At 39.8% G+C, this 15,073-nt stretch overlaps 1 protein-coding gene across 1 annotated transcript in view; it reads right to left on the minus strand.

The window, feature by feature from the left end:
• The window catches only part of ADCY5 (adenylate cyclase 5), a 203,288-nt gene that overhangs the window by 30,084 nt on the left and 158,131 nt on the right, over positions 1-15,073 (minus strand). The window contains exon 8 of the mRNA XM_010221202.2: positions 11,436-11,576. Coding sequence (XP_010219504.2) covers positions 11,436-11,576 — 141 coding nt within the window. The remainder of the gene's footprint in view (positions 1-11,435; positions 11,577-15,073) is intronic.

A 15,073-nucleotide genomic window follows, 5' to 3' on the forward strand; every position in this document is an offset into this window, starting at 1 on the left:
ACCATTGCTTCCACTAAAATCTTGAAGCTAAATACAGATCTCAAACTGCTGCCTTCTAGGAGCTCAAGTTTGAGGATATAGGGCAACCAAGTCAATCTACAAAAAACCTCAGCAGACAAACGTCCAAACAGCAAGCACAACTGGATAATATTTCAAGCATGGACATATATATTAGCTTCATGTAAACTGGCCATTTATATGAGTGATCATTCGATCCATGTGAAACTGGATTCTCCCCTACTTATCTCTCTCAGCAAGCTTGTCATAAGGAAAGTCTCTAAAATAATATAGAATTAATTGATCCAGCTGTTCAATTTGAAATACTAAATTGTGTTTAAAACTCTAAAAGTTATTCATGCTGGTCACTCAAATTAAACTGGTATTTAGAATTAAAAACTCCAAAAAGGCATATTTCAGGTAAAGCAAAAAAAGAAAAGATTATTACATTTTCTTTCACGGATCTTCATCTAACAAGACTAAATATTTAAGAGTAACTTGAACTTTAGTTAAGAGAATCAGCTTAAAATAAAACGTAGTAGGAACTTCTTTAGTTAGGCAAATTAAATGATTCACTTTAAATGTTCCCATTTTGTGTGAAAGATTCTTAGTGCAAAATTTCCAAAAATGGAATTGCCATGAAGAAAGGTCTGCAAGATTATTTTAGGGAAAAAAAAACACAAATACAACTTATTGAAAAAAGGAATAGCTTATTACAGGAAATCTTTCTTATTTTTGCTGAAATATTTTGCTAAGATACAAAGAAAATATGGCTCAATAATATGGCCATGACCAGACCATTAAAGTGCCAATATTTTAAGTATATACCAAGATTCCTTTTAAGTGAAGGAGATAACACACACACAGGTTCACGTGCTCACCATGTTATGGTTGGGAAGGAGATTTCCCCCCTAGGTTCTCACAAATGCGTTTTCACCTCCTCCTACACCGAGGACATGCTTGGCCCATCAGGGTCACTTGGAAGTCTTCACTAATACTATGTCCTTCCTCCTGCCTGAGGCTTGGACACAAAGAGCACTGGTGCAGCTACCAATAGATTAGCTTCTGGAGAACTCAAAACGCTTTGATCTAAATAACCTTTGGCTCAGCATAGGGCTTTCTGCATGAACCACAACGGTCTGTGTTATACAGAGGGCAAGCACTAAGCACAACTGATCTTGCAAAGACATGGTGTGCACAGATTTGCCTCAACTCCTAAGCCTGGCGTTAAAGCCACTCATCCGCCCGTGCCGCTGGAGCGATTCGCCCTGTGCTAGTGCAGGGGTCAACACATGGTGCTACCTCCTGCACACAGAAACATCTCCAGGCCGAGAAAAATGAAGTAACAGAAGGTGCTGCGGTGAGCACATCCAGAAAGCCTCCCTTAGCAGACCTGAGATCGTCTTGACTGCTGCCTACCAGAGGCTGGCGAGCTGTGTGTATCCAGCCTCAGGTACAGGACAAGGGCTGAGCTGCCCAAAACTGTGCCAAAACTGACAACACATAAACAGAAACCTGGATGTCCAGGAAATGCAATACATAAAAATCAGGGCACACTCATTTAGGAGAAGGGGAATGAAGGGGCAAGGAGAAGCCTATTTCTGGAGCTGAATATCTACCTCCCTTCTTGACTTCTCATGGATTGGTGCCAGCCAATTGCAGAGTGGTGCCAAGGGCTTTCTAGGGCGCTACAAGCTAAAGGCTGGGAATTTTTTGGTAGAGACAAGACTAAGAAGAGTGGTGACGACTACAAGAATCAGACAGATAAGAGTTCACAGGAGCTCCAGAACAGCTCCACAACCATGGTGATAAAGTAGCCCTTGGAAAGGCCAAAATTCCTTTTCTCTATAAGGAAGCATAAGGCGTAAGAAGGCTCTTATCACAGTGCATTACTAATGGGCTGTTGCGTATAGGATCTCATGCAATTTTTATTCAATCTCATTTTAAATCTCCCTGATACTGAGGGAGGTTCTTACCCCTTCCCCCAGGAGGCTGCATTATTCTGCCATGTGATTTTAAATGTAAAAGTAATAACATTCAATAATTGCTCTGAGACAAAGACGGGTCTCTCCCTGACTTCAGGAATATTAACTGAAACTTAGCTGAATTGGCTCCTTCAAAGGCAGTAGCACCTACCAAAGATCAGACCTGCTTTTTCTTTTTCTATATTCATAAGATTTTTAAAAAGTATATTGTTATGGTAGGTGGGCTGGCTCTGAATTTACAAGCACTTACTGTTAATGATCATCCTCAGTGGAGGTAGGCATGTGAAGGAGGGAGAAAGAGTGAATGTTACACTATCGCATCTGTCCCAAAGATTTAAAATTTATGGGGGACATTTTATGAGTATCTATTGTGCTAAGAGCTCATATGACCGCCTTCTCTCTGCTTGACTTCTAAATTAAGTCCTTCTCTCTGAAGATTAGTAGAGAGATTCCTTAAATAGAATGATAGATTGTTTGTCAAAGCCATGACAAGGTGACTGCCATACCATAATGCTTCAAATCAAGAACCATTAGAAATAATAATTCCAACTTTCAGAACATCTGCTGCAATCATTAAGATATTGTTACTGTGCAAAGAAATGTGGAAGAGTCTTAACATATATCTCCCTTTTAACCTTTTCATTTAGCTCCAGAAATAAGACTCTAGAGGGGCTGATGAGCTCCATGGCCATTTAATTGGCTTTTCCAACCAATCCATGGTTGGAAAGCATGGATTCCACATTAAAAACGTCACTGGCAATTCTAGCAAAGATTGTAAGGGCAAAGATGAGAAAGAAACTCATTTCACACGCCTTTGTTCATGTTAAGAACAAAGGTGAAAAATGACTTAACTGGTGTGAAGAGAGAGATTATAACTTTAGATTTAAGATCAAGAAGACGAGGGACAAAATCAGTTTTGCAGGAAGCCAGACCAACTTGCAAAGCAAAGGTGTTTCTCAGAGGCAAAGACCATGCAAAACAGAAAAGAAGCTTTATGAGCAGAGAGAAGATGTAGTTAAAAGCAAGTGTGGTACAGCCTCACTGCACAGCTGATAATTCACCTCTGTTTTCGGCAGTGCTAGGCACTCTGTCTTTGTCTCTGTGGCCAACGAGGCAAGGCTATGAAGATAAATGTTAGATGCAAGAGCAGAAAGAAACCTGAAGGACTTTAAATCACTCAAGTGAGAGAAATAGCACAATTCCTTCACCAGAGCTCTGAAAAAAAAAGGGCACAGAAAATACTAACTCTGATAGGAAGGATATTTAGCAAGCATCTAAGTGCAGAACAACAATCTGGCATAAAACTTGTTTATGAAGCAGATTATATGAGTGTGTCCTCCCTGGCTGGAGCATATGCTAACGAGCTAAAGGAAAACCCAACTGCTCCCTCTCTCTGCATCCCACCCCATCTGATAAATAGGTTTTCAGCCTTCTACACTGCATGCTCTGCTCTGTTCTACTATCAGTGATTTAGTAGACAGACCCTCCTGGGCACACTGGGTTTGCGCAAGCCCATTAATATGTTCGGCCCATCAGATTTATATTCCACAGAGCGGAATTTGTTGCTTTTGAGATAGGCAGTCCCTCCTTAATTTGATTTAACTTCTGGATCACAAAGAGGTGCAGGTTGCGGACAATTCCCAGTTTTGTGTGAATTCTGCATGCAAATTTCTGTAGTGGAAAGGCTGTGTTTGCAAGTGAAATTTATTTTATTTTTTATTTTTTTTCTGTGCATCACTGTCATCAGTTACCAAAACTGAGTTTGAAAAACAGAAAAGACCTAAAAATAGGCAGTCCTAGAAATGTTCTGCATTATTCACTGATGGCTTAATCTTTGTCCTTTCATCTCTACACTCCAGCTGATGATAAAGACAACAGAAACTTTACAGAAGTTACTGTTAAATAGCCTCTGAATCCCAACACCCAGCTCATCCATACAGCAGTCTGAATGCAAACCAAGCAGCCTTAATCAAAATCTCTCATGGGCGCTAGCCATACCTGTTCAACTGAAAAAATCAAACCCAGACTTGCAGAACTTGCACCCTTTTTATCATTAAAGCTTATTGTAAATTTCAGAAAGCTTTGGGAAGCATTCTGGTAAACACCACCGTTTCATCTTTTGTGTCCACCTGTGTGAAGCTGCCACTGACCCCGCAGGAAGTGTGCTAATCAGTATCTTTATTTCTGTAGGCTGAATTCAGCCCCACTTGAAGATTGGCTGACACTTTTTAGTAATGTCTTGAGCCAATCCTCCTTTTCCTTTATGACTACAGCTTATTCAAGAACAGGGTATGGAAGAGTGGGGAAATTATCAACGCAAAATTTCCAAGCAAATATTAAACTCTGCCCATTTTCACAAAAGCAGCTGCAGATCAGCTATTGCATAGCTAGGCACACAAGTGCTGACTGCTATTCTCCTTTTAAAGTATTTAATGGAAGATGATTACAAGCCCTGACCAAATAAAATAAAGTTTAAGTTTGCAGATGAGGATATAAAACTGCATGAAGCCTCTAACAATTCAAGCAATGTATAATGTTTTATATGGCTCCTACTGCTATAAGTGAGACAACACAGAACATCTGAATCAGGCAAAGCCTCTTTGTAGAAGCATCAAAGCAATCATATAGCACAACCGGAGGACAGGATTCCTCCCCTCACTGTTAGTGAGCTATCAAAAGCAAATTGACAATATCAAATCCAGACTAGATTAACAATTTCCTCCTATTTCTACAGCAAAACAGATTGCTTGAGGGTTTCTCTCTACTTATTAAACAAGCAAGAGTTCAGGGGATTCTCAATACCACAATGGCAGCAAAAAATAGTGGGTCAAATTCTTCTCTATTTGGTGCCTCTGTCCAACTCCATTGACGTCAATGTTGCTATTACCAGATTTAGCAGATGACTGCTGGAAAAGAGGATAATGGTGACCTCAAGTTAAATGAAAACCTTTAGAAGGAGTGTGAACCCTTCTGTGCCTCACTCATGGAGTAGAAACCATTTCCCTTTGATAGGACTGCACTACTGTCTGAGAAAAACTTGCCCCACTGAGATTTATTTGAAATTTGTAGTAATTTCTGGTGTCTAATAGGTGGTGGGGGGGGGGGGGGGGGAGGGAAGTGGGTTTTTTTTGTTTTGTTTTGTTTTTTTGTTTTTGGAGTAGAACTGGCTAAAGGTTTGTTTCTTTGAAGCATTTGTTCCTTAGTTTTGATTTCCGAGTAACAAGAGAAATTACTGTACAGGCAACTTGGAGACAACAGAGGGTGGGAATAAGCTGTGATGTGATGCAACATGCAGAGAGAACTCTGTGATTATAAGCAAGATGAATGGTACAAAGAACTGTGTTTATGGTTGAATGGCCAGCCTTGTAGATGAGCTTTGTTTCTTTGGAAAGTAAACACTAAACAATCAAGTATCATGAACCACATCGTGCACACAGCTTTGGGCAACACAGAACACACAACAAATCAGGCAGTGCCTACCTGAACTAAAAGCTTATTCTCCATTGCACTAATCATTTCCAGGAGGTATTTTTAAACTTTATCTTACATTTTTAACATCTGCATGCAGTCATGTGTAGAAACCCTTTTGGATTTAATTTAAGTTTTACTTTGTAACTAACATTGACCTCATGCACAATTTCTTTGGAGATTAAATGTGTAGTAAATTGTACTTGGACTCACAACAGGCACATGGTCAGAGTGAAATCAGTACTGCAGATCTTCAAGTTTTCCTCTTTCTGTTCCTAAACTTCCTAATGTTAGACCTTTCCAGTAGCTGAAAGAAATAAAAGCAAGTCTGCCAGGCATCTATAACCAGGCTCAGTAATCACATTAGCAACTCTGCTCACATTTGGTTATATGGACTTACAGGTACCTGTTTTTACAGCAAGCCTTCCCCAAGACATGTATCAGTGGGACAGGCTAAGCTGCTGAATCCTGCTAGCCAGTGCAAAATAAGTGTAATAGACATACGCCAGACTTGAGAAACATGGCCAGGAGTTTGCATGGCTTGCTAGATTTCATCCCACATCTCTTGTTTCTTTTTTTTAGAAGCCAGTTAGCATCCAGCTGCATCAAAACTTAGTTCTCCAAGTACCATCTCATCTGGCAAAGTGCTGACTTCTGCCCACTGTGGCATATGATCTGTATTGAAGTGGATGCTTTCTAAAATATTAGACAATTTCTGAGATGAAAATCAAATTGAAAAATTGCTGGGGCAATTATTCTGACAGTCTGGGCACTACTGGTGTGACCGCCGCAGATGATGGACCCGAGCCCATGGTTTATTCTGGGCTCTCCTATGCTGCGGTGGAGGAAGCCACTCTCATCCTGGGACATCCAGGAGGAGCTCTGGCTGTAAGACCCAGGCAGTGTTCAACATCTTCTGGACAGCACTGCATTCAGCGTGGAGCACTGCCTCCTATTGAAGACGTGGGAAGTGCCCACTGGAGAACGGGCACAGGCCTGGAGAGCCCAAGCTATGGTAACGTTGGAGAGAGGCATGGTGATAGTCTTCAAATACACAGAAGATGACTGCAAGGAGAAGATTAAACTGCTTTCTATCTGCTGCAAAGAGCTCATGTAGCACTGTCTTTTTAGCTGAAAAGATGAAGCCTGAAGTTAAACATAAGTAAAATAATTAACTTGCTGAAGAGAACACCTAGCAAGATTGAGGGATTTCCATCCCTTTGAGGCTTCTAAGCAAAGGGTAAACAAAAATCTGTCAGGAGTGTTGCAGGTATAGCCTGCAGGTATGGCCTTTCTCTAAGGGGAGAGAGAAATAAGAAAACACCTCCACGTTCTGTGCAACCTAGACTGGAAACTTCGCCTGTCTTTAAGTCTATCATATATTCTTTATTCCCTATAAATTCCCCAAATATGGATGCAATTACATGATTATGATTATATTTACATAATATTTACAATATTATGATTATATTTACACATTTTGCTATATTCCCATAGACTGAAAAATCTTGAAATAAAATCAGTAAAATGTTAAAATCAGGAGTTATGTAAGTTCCTTACATAGCCTATTTCTTACATCTGGAAGTTTTTTCTTAACTTAGCTCTTCCTTGCAGTAAATTAAGAAGATCATTTTTCATTCTGTCCTTTGTAGACATGGAGAATGATTTATCACTGTCTTCTGTCCCTACAACCCTTCAAGTATTGGAAGACTTTTGTTCCTACTCAGTCTTTTATTTTCTAGACTAAACAAACTCAATATTTCAGCCTTTCCTCTTAGTCACATTGTTGAAACTCTTTCAACCTGCAATTTTCTCTGCTCAACTATCTTCAATTAATCCATGTCCTCCTATTGCATTCCCGAATTGGATATGGTTTTCCAAGTAAGACTTTGCCAATGCAGACGAGGGTAAAGGATGCAGGAGAATCATTCCACCATCTAGAACGGCACTGGCACTTTGGTAGGTATCTACTTTTGCCTTTTTTATTGTTATTTATAATAAATTTTATTCAGTTTATCCACTATTTCAATACTCGGATCTTTCCTTTCCTAAAAAAAAAAAAAAAAAAAAAATTCTTTCTGCAGCCTTGTTTTGCTGATGAAAACTGAGGTACAACTATTCTTTCTAAAAGTCTAAAAGACATGAATATTTATAAAAGTACTCTGAGATCTATACTGGGAAAAGAAAAATATTTCTTCATAGTGTACAAATATTCTTATAGCTATAAATACACCTGTACTCACAAATGCTTTCAAGTAGGTTTTATTTTTGACCCTTTTGCAATTAAAAACTAGACCTTGGCAACATGGGGAATGCAGGGCTGGTGTACATTGACTTGTGGGAACTCTGTGCCTTTGTGTGCATCATAAACACTACAAAAGTCTGCACTTCCATGAGCTGCAGATGGTAACTAGTCCTGGACTGCCTGCTTTTGTCTAGGAAAGAAGAAAATGTACTATAAAAGCAATAAAATGAGAAAGCGGTTGCAAGTATCTCTGTTGCTGCTCTCTGGCTCTTTTCATATTCTGCAGATAGCCACAAAGCTAATTGTGTCCCAGTACCTGCCCTCTGTCTGCTTGGCCTGTGTAAAGCAATCACAGGAACCTTTTAACCACTCTATACTTTTCATGCTGAAAACAGCATCCTGTGCAATGGCACAGGCCCACGGGGTGAGGGTCAGAGCAGAACTTGCCAGCCCAGAGGTTGCTTTCCCATGGTATTTGAGTAAGCTCTTTCTCACCCTCTAAAATAATAAGCTTCAAGGTGGGGCACAGGGTAAGGGAAACCTCTGACATGGCAGCACAACTCAGCAAGGCCCCTGGGGTTGGCTTTCTCCGAGCAAGGCTAAGGAGAGGGCAGGATTGGCCATGGCAACATTGGTGCTTCCTGCTCCCTGTCTCCTCCTGGGAGGATCTGCATGGCAGGAAGGTCCAGCACTAACGCACAGCAGGGGAATAAGAAGGACCTGGGATGCTCTGGAAAGCAGAGCAGCAGAGGAGGAAGGCAGAGAGGCTGTTGGGTAAGTGTAGAGATCTCAGAGTAGAGACAACTACCAGGGCCAGTCTTCAAAGGAAACAGAAATTGCTCCAAACCTCTCTTTTCCGTTAAATATAATGGCTCAGTTATATAATGGTAGTTTTCACCTTGCAACATGTTTAACATTCTGTGACCAAAATCTGGGTCATTGGGAACCCTTCATATTACTCCCTGCACACAAATGTACTTACATACACATACCAACACATGGCAACTGCAACTCACTGTAACATTTCCCTGCACCTGACGTAGTATCTGATGATTACCTTTAAAAATAGCAGATTTGAGATTAGAAGGCTAAGGAGCTTCAGGTTTACAAAGAAATGCAAGTTTACATTTGGCATATTTCTTTCACTAATTCAACCCTACATGTTCATGGTTCTCAAGAGAAAAGGCAACGTATAATTGTATACAGGAAGGCTGGAGAGAGGTGGGTGAAGCGGAACAAAGAACACATTTTCAGGAGCTTTGAAAGCTGGTGCTGCTTATCAAGATCAATGATATGCCACCCCAGAGGAATGCTGAAAAAGCCTTTGTACTTCTGCTCCCCTGCTGCTGGTTTGTATTTTGTATTTCTAGCAGGCAGTCTGTAGACAGTGTACATGTATAGGCATGTTTAAGCACACACAACAACTGCACAGCACCATGCAAGAGAGTACATATAAATAAGGTCATAGTACACGAGGCCAGGTGGTGCAAGGAAATGCATATTTAAATTAGCACTTAATTAATCCAAAGACAGGGAAACAGATGAGAACTGATAAAATTTTCCTATGATCTAATCAATAAAATATCCACCTAGCAGATGTTAAAATGGTTTCCACTGCATGGACAGCAGCGTGTTTTAGCTTTGACCATAGGGTGTCAAAGATACATCATTAGGAAATACTACAAATGGCAGATTTTTAAAAAGGCAAACAAAGAATAACAAAAAGTCTAGTTGAGAATAAGTAGTAATATATCTAAATCAGGTTTAAATCAGCTTCAGAAAAAAGTATGACCCATTCAAAACAGACAACATCAGCCTTTCCAAGAAGAACTTCCTACAAGAGGTAATAGAAGCCTCCTGACCAGAGAAGCTTTCTGAGCTACTGATTTCATAAAAAGGTAAATACCTTTGCAAGGCAGGATGCAAGATAAGGAAAGAAAAAAGAAAAGAATACTTCCCTCCTACCAGCAATGGGCAGCAAAGTTTTCAGAACTCAGCTTGATATTTCAATAAATAATTATGTTTTTTTCCAACTGAATAACCAGCCAGACATAGCAAACTGTAATTAACACCAGGAAGCATAATACCATTTGGCATGCTCACACCTTGTTTCTGAACAGGAGGATACAAGAACCCCCTAAAAGCTATTCAAAGAAACTTATAATTATCTGCTAGTGTGATTAGGCTCTCCTAATAATGTCACGCCTATTGAGTGCACCCTATTGAAAAGCCCACATAAAAAATGCACACTTCCACAGATCCGTATGCTTGTGTCAGAAACCCTCATTTGAAGATCTGAGAAAGGAAAGAAGCATTGCTATGGAGATTAAGAAATTCAGCTTAGCATTGTAAAATAATATTGTGATTGAATAATATTAGCACCAACTATTAATAAATGTGCCAGCATTTCTCATTAGAAGAAACCATATGCAGTGAGTGGCTTATAGCTAGGCTGAAAAATGTTAAAAGCTGTGGAGGCGAATCTCAAGTTAAAAAGTTATTTGAACACCTCTAGGGTCTTGATGAACCAGAACAGGATCTTTGCACTGGGCAAGAAATGGTCAAGAAAATGGACAATACCTACTTCTGACTGTGTATGAAGTGTGAAAACAGTGCGATAACCTGTGTACAGAGGGCCTCCAACTTTCATTCATCCCTAATGAACAGCAGGGGGGAACACAAATATCCTGAAAACTCAGTGAGTAAATTCCAAACTGGATACATAGCTATATGCTGTGCATGCAAAATATCTAACAGAATGTGATTAGCAATCCTCAAATGGTTATGGCATTACCAATCTGACAGACATCCCCATGTATGACTAAGGTAAATATAATTTAATTTAGTCCTAAATTATCCTGATACACAGAAAGTTGTTTGTTTAGAATTCTGACTACAGATGAACAATCTAATGCTCACAGAGCATTATGATTATGCAGGTTATTACAGAAGTAATAAAAAACTAGTATTACTACAAAAGGCCTATCATAAATGAAACTCTCTTTTCTTCATTTTTATTGAAGATGAAACAAAGATCTCATCATCTCCAACTTTACCCAAAAGGAGCCATAAAAGTGTTCCCAATCTGACTGTGTTAGTAAACAGATACTTACCTATTTTAATTTAGAAAGAATGAGGGATATAAGTTAAAAATGGAGACACTTGCTCTCTTAAGCCAATTAGTCCTTATAATTTAGAATGTACTGTTGAGAATTAAATACAGTGGCATCTCATATAATTCCTGTGACAGAGTTGCTATTTTCTTGAAGGGTTCCTGCAGACACACGAGTACATGTGGCTATATAGCCTGCAGAAGGTGCATGGCACCTGGCTGCTACAATGCAAATAAGAGATCTTTGCAGTGCTGAACTCTGTCATGGACTAGTTGACTTTATATCTCCTGCCATTTGAATGCTGCAGTTACTGAGCAGTTTAGCAGATAGTCAAAGGCTTCTCAGTCGGACTGGATGAGTTTTCAGAACGTGGGACAAGTAGGACAAAAGAGCTTTCTTTGTGCCATTCTGCCTCCCTTGCCCTTTCAAATGACCTTGGGCCTCATCTCACAAACACTCACGTTCAGAGGTACCAGCTATTATTTCTGTACTCAAGTAGACCATATCACTGCCATTTGGAAAATGCCCGCTAGGCTGCAAAAACCTTCAGACAAAGTGTGTGTGGGGAAGATATATGATGCTGTATTAACAAGAGCTGTAATTAATGTCCATAAAACAATGCATTACCATTCTCTTCATCTCCTTGGAGACCTGGTGAGCTCCGAGGTGGTTATAAAAGGGACGGTCAACACCCCAGTGTGGTGGGTTATGGCTGATGGAATTCGTGCGCTGACGGTTCATCTTGGCTATTGTGGCTTTCTCGTCTTTCTGAAATACAGGAAAGAAACAAAATGGAGACTCTATTTTGAAACATTTCCAAGCCAGACATTCTCCAAGTTGATTATTGCTCTCTCTTCATACCTGGATGGCGAAAAATTTTAAATGAATGCCCCTAAGTGGTGTCCATTATTTTATCCATTTGCTTGTTTTGAAAAACCACCACAACCCTCTCTGTGAAAACATAGAGAACATTCCCAAACACAAAGATGTCCTTTTTTTTAATGAATCACTTAACATGGGAAATAACAATAGGAAAAAAAAAAAAAAAAGATAAGATTGCTGTGTCTGCAAGTGACACAACACAGAGGATAAAAGGACATGCAGAAAGATCCGATTAAAGAATGGGCACTGTGACAGTGTGGGAATGAAGGACATCTTTCTCTGCGGGTCACTTTCCACCCTTGCAAAAACAGAACATCTTTCCAGAGGAGACAAGGAGAGAACATAAATCTTGCAAACAACTTTACTGTGTGAGTGCTAAGGGTAACGATGCTGCAGGAGTGTGACAAAATTGTCTCTCTCTCTCCTGATGCTAGCAGCAACTTTTGTCACTGGCAGCAACGTCCCCAAATTTCAGACAGGGTCTTTGGTTTTATTATTAGAGATGGTTTCGAATTGTGGTTGTAATTTGAGCTTACTGCAAAGTTTGCACTGCATCTGATGGAAAGATTTTATTCAAGCTCAGTTAATTAAAAAAAAGACAGAAAAAAGAGAGAAAAAAAAGAGGAAACAAAAAGCAGAAGTGCAACATGTAATTAACCCACAAAACAGACTAGCTACTTTCCTGCTTTGAATGTATTCTCTAATTAAAAAGATGGGCAAGCCTTCCACAGGGAATGTTGTCATTGACTGTGCTGACTTAAAAGGCAGAGGGACAGCAATGGCCACATCCTTACTGGAAGACACACACACTTTGGAAAGCTTAAAGAATCAGACAGTGCTGACATCTAAAACTTGCTGATATCTGAACTATCAGTTTGAGAGATCATTTTTTTTTGCCTGCTTCCATGGAATTGCTGAAGAAGTTAAACATAATTTAAGTTAATTTTGGATTTCAGAAAGTGTTCAGACACCTGAATAATTTAAGAAAAAATTAACACCTGTTTTAAACTGACCTTTGGTTTAAGTCCTGCATGAAAACACAGGTTGGCCCGCATCTGCTTTTGCCTGGAGGCTGCTTTCCCTGCCTATTTCCTTTGAATCCCTGCTACTCGCAGTAACGTGCACCTGTCAGGAGGTTGCAAAATACCTGGTGTAATTTCCATGGTAACCAGAAAGTTAACTGCCAAGTGTCACACTGCTTTAATCTTTATTGCTTTTTTAATAGAAATAAAAAGCCTGTTCAAATTCAGTGTGTGACTGACGGCCATGGGAAATCATCATCTCTTTCCTTGCAAAGAGGAGACAGCTCCGACGACAGCACTTCCCGCGGGACCACGTGCTCCCCACGCAGGGACCGGCTCTCCTCCCACGCAGCCGTGTGGGCTTCCCGGCCACGAGCCAGGGACACGGTGCCACGTGCGATGGGAGAGCAGTGCTGGACACCCAACCAGCCTTGTTGTGGTCACCACAGTCCCGGGTACCAACAAAGCTCTTTTTCCACCAGCCAGAAGGCAGCTGAGGGCTTTTTGAGCAAACTTGGTGCCCACCACCGCTTCCTAACCGCCAAGTGCTGGAAACTCCATCCCATGTGCAAACTGCACATGAGCAATCATGACAGAGCCACTGGATAACCTCCAAGAGAGCTGCGTTTCAAACATTTCTATAAATACACAGATATGATGCAACACTGATGTTCAGATTTGATTTGGTTTGAGGTTTTGTTTTTCAAAAGTCACAGCATGTTATAGTCTCTCAAATCATCTGTAGCATTTTAGATGCAATCTCTTCCATAGTTATGTTTTTTTTTATGTCTTTTGATGCCAGAACACCGGTAGAAAACACAGATTCATTATCTGCACGAAAATATATATTGTGTTCAGCATTAAAAGCAACACTGTCTGTCCATTTTATTACAGCTTAGTGAAGGGTTTTCAACTAGTAGCAATCAAAAAACCCAGACATTAAAGCTAGTCTGGGGACCTATAAAAACAAAGCTATTTGGTTACATTACAAATGCTTTCACCTCAACAGATGATAAAAGATACATGCAACAGATTTTCCCTCGTGACTAAAAACATTCCAGAAGGAAGTCAGCCTTAGCAAATTTGCTTGGAATTTAGAAAAGCTTTAATGTCAACTTGAAGCAGATGCACTAAACCCTCTCAGCCACTGAGAAACCCCCTCTACCTGCTTGTCGTTTTGACTAGCACTGGGTGACTCCCAGACATTACTGCTACTTCATGTCAATCACTTGATTAATTTGAAGGGAACAAAAGACCTTATACAGTAGGAACATGTTTATTGACACATCTGGGTTGAGGTAAGGTGGGACAAAAGGGTAAACATTCACTTCTGAGATCATTTCTAACCATGACATCAGGCACCATAAATTATCCATGGCTACATGAACTTCAACAGTATTCCCCCTTTCAAATGGTTTATACAGAATTGTGAGCCATGTTTCCATATTATTTCCCATCAGATTTAGCATAGCAATGCTCATTCAAAATATATATATATTTTTTTCCAAAATGACATTTTAAAAAGTTGAACCAGATTATGTTCTGGAAAATCACTTGTTCACTGGATCATGAAATAAAAGAAACTTAAACAATGAGGAATTAACACTGTTTAGCTCCTCTGTGGAAATTTAGGAAGATCTTCACTCTGCTTCTTCCTAGCTAAAGGACAGCATGAGGACAACTTGCACACAACGCAGCCTCAGGCATAAGGAAACAGGGAAGAATAAAGAGAAGGAATTGACAATACCTTTCAGTCCTCCTTATCACAGATACTTCCAGCAACAGAGCAGGTACAGAAGTTTCTGACATTAATGAGCTTTTCAAATTTAACATGGCTGAACTCCAAAAGATGCTGTGGGAACTGTTCAAATCTGGACTCTCAAAGAGACTGTAAACCTTATTCCCAGAGGTTTTATTGTGTTCCCATCACTGGTTCCCACACAACAAACTACAGCATTACTATAGCAAAACTGCAGAAAGAGTTGGGATTTTCTTATACTAATCAATGGCAAAAAGTATGCCCATGTTATTTTTTTACAGTGTATAATAAGATTTTGCAACATATGTGATGACTGTCATTGCAACAAAGCAGTGATTCTGAGCATAGATCAGACATTCTTAATTCATCTATATATATTGTTCCTTACATTCTCATGATGTTGTATATAGTCACTCCCCATGTCAGTAGGACATCATGATATTTCTTGCAATGATCCTTCATAAATTTACATGGTAGAACCCTGCTGATTAAATTTGTAACTCTAGTAAACATCACATTAGACTGATGAAGTTTTAGGAGACTCACATGCACAACATTTAAGTGACCAGTTCTGTTTCTTCAGCTGGATAGAGTTCCAGGAC

The sequence above is a fragment of the Tinamus guttatus genome, unplaced genomic scaffold, assembly GCF_059628265.1.
Source record: "Tinamus guttatus ecotype Peru unplaced genomic scaffold, ASM5962826v1 Tinamus_guttatus_pri_ptg000060l, whole genome shotgun sequence".
NCBI lineage: Eukaryota > Metazoa > Chordata > Aves > Tinamiformes > Tinamidae > Tinamus > Tinamus guttatus.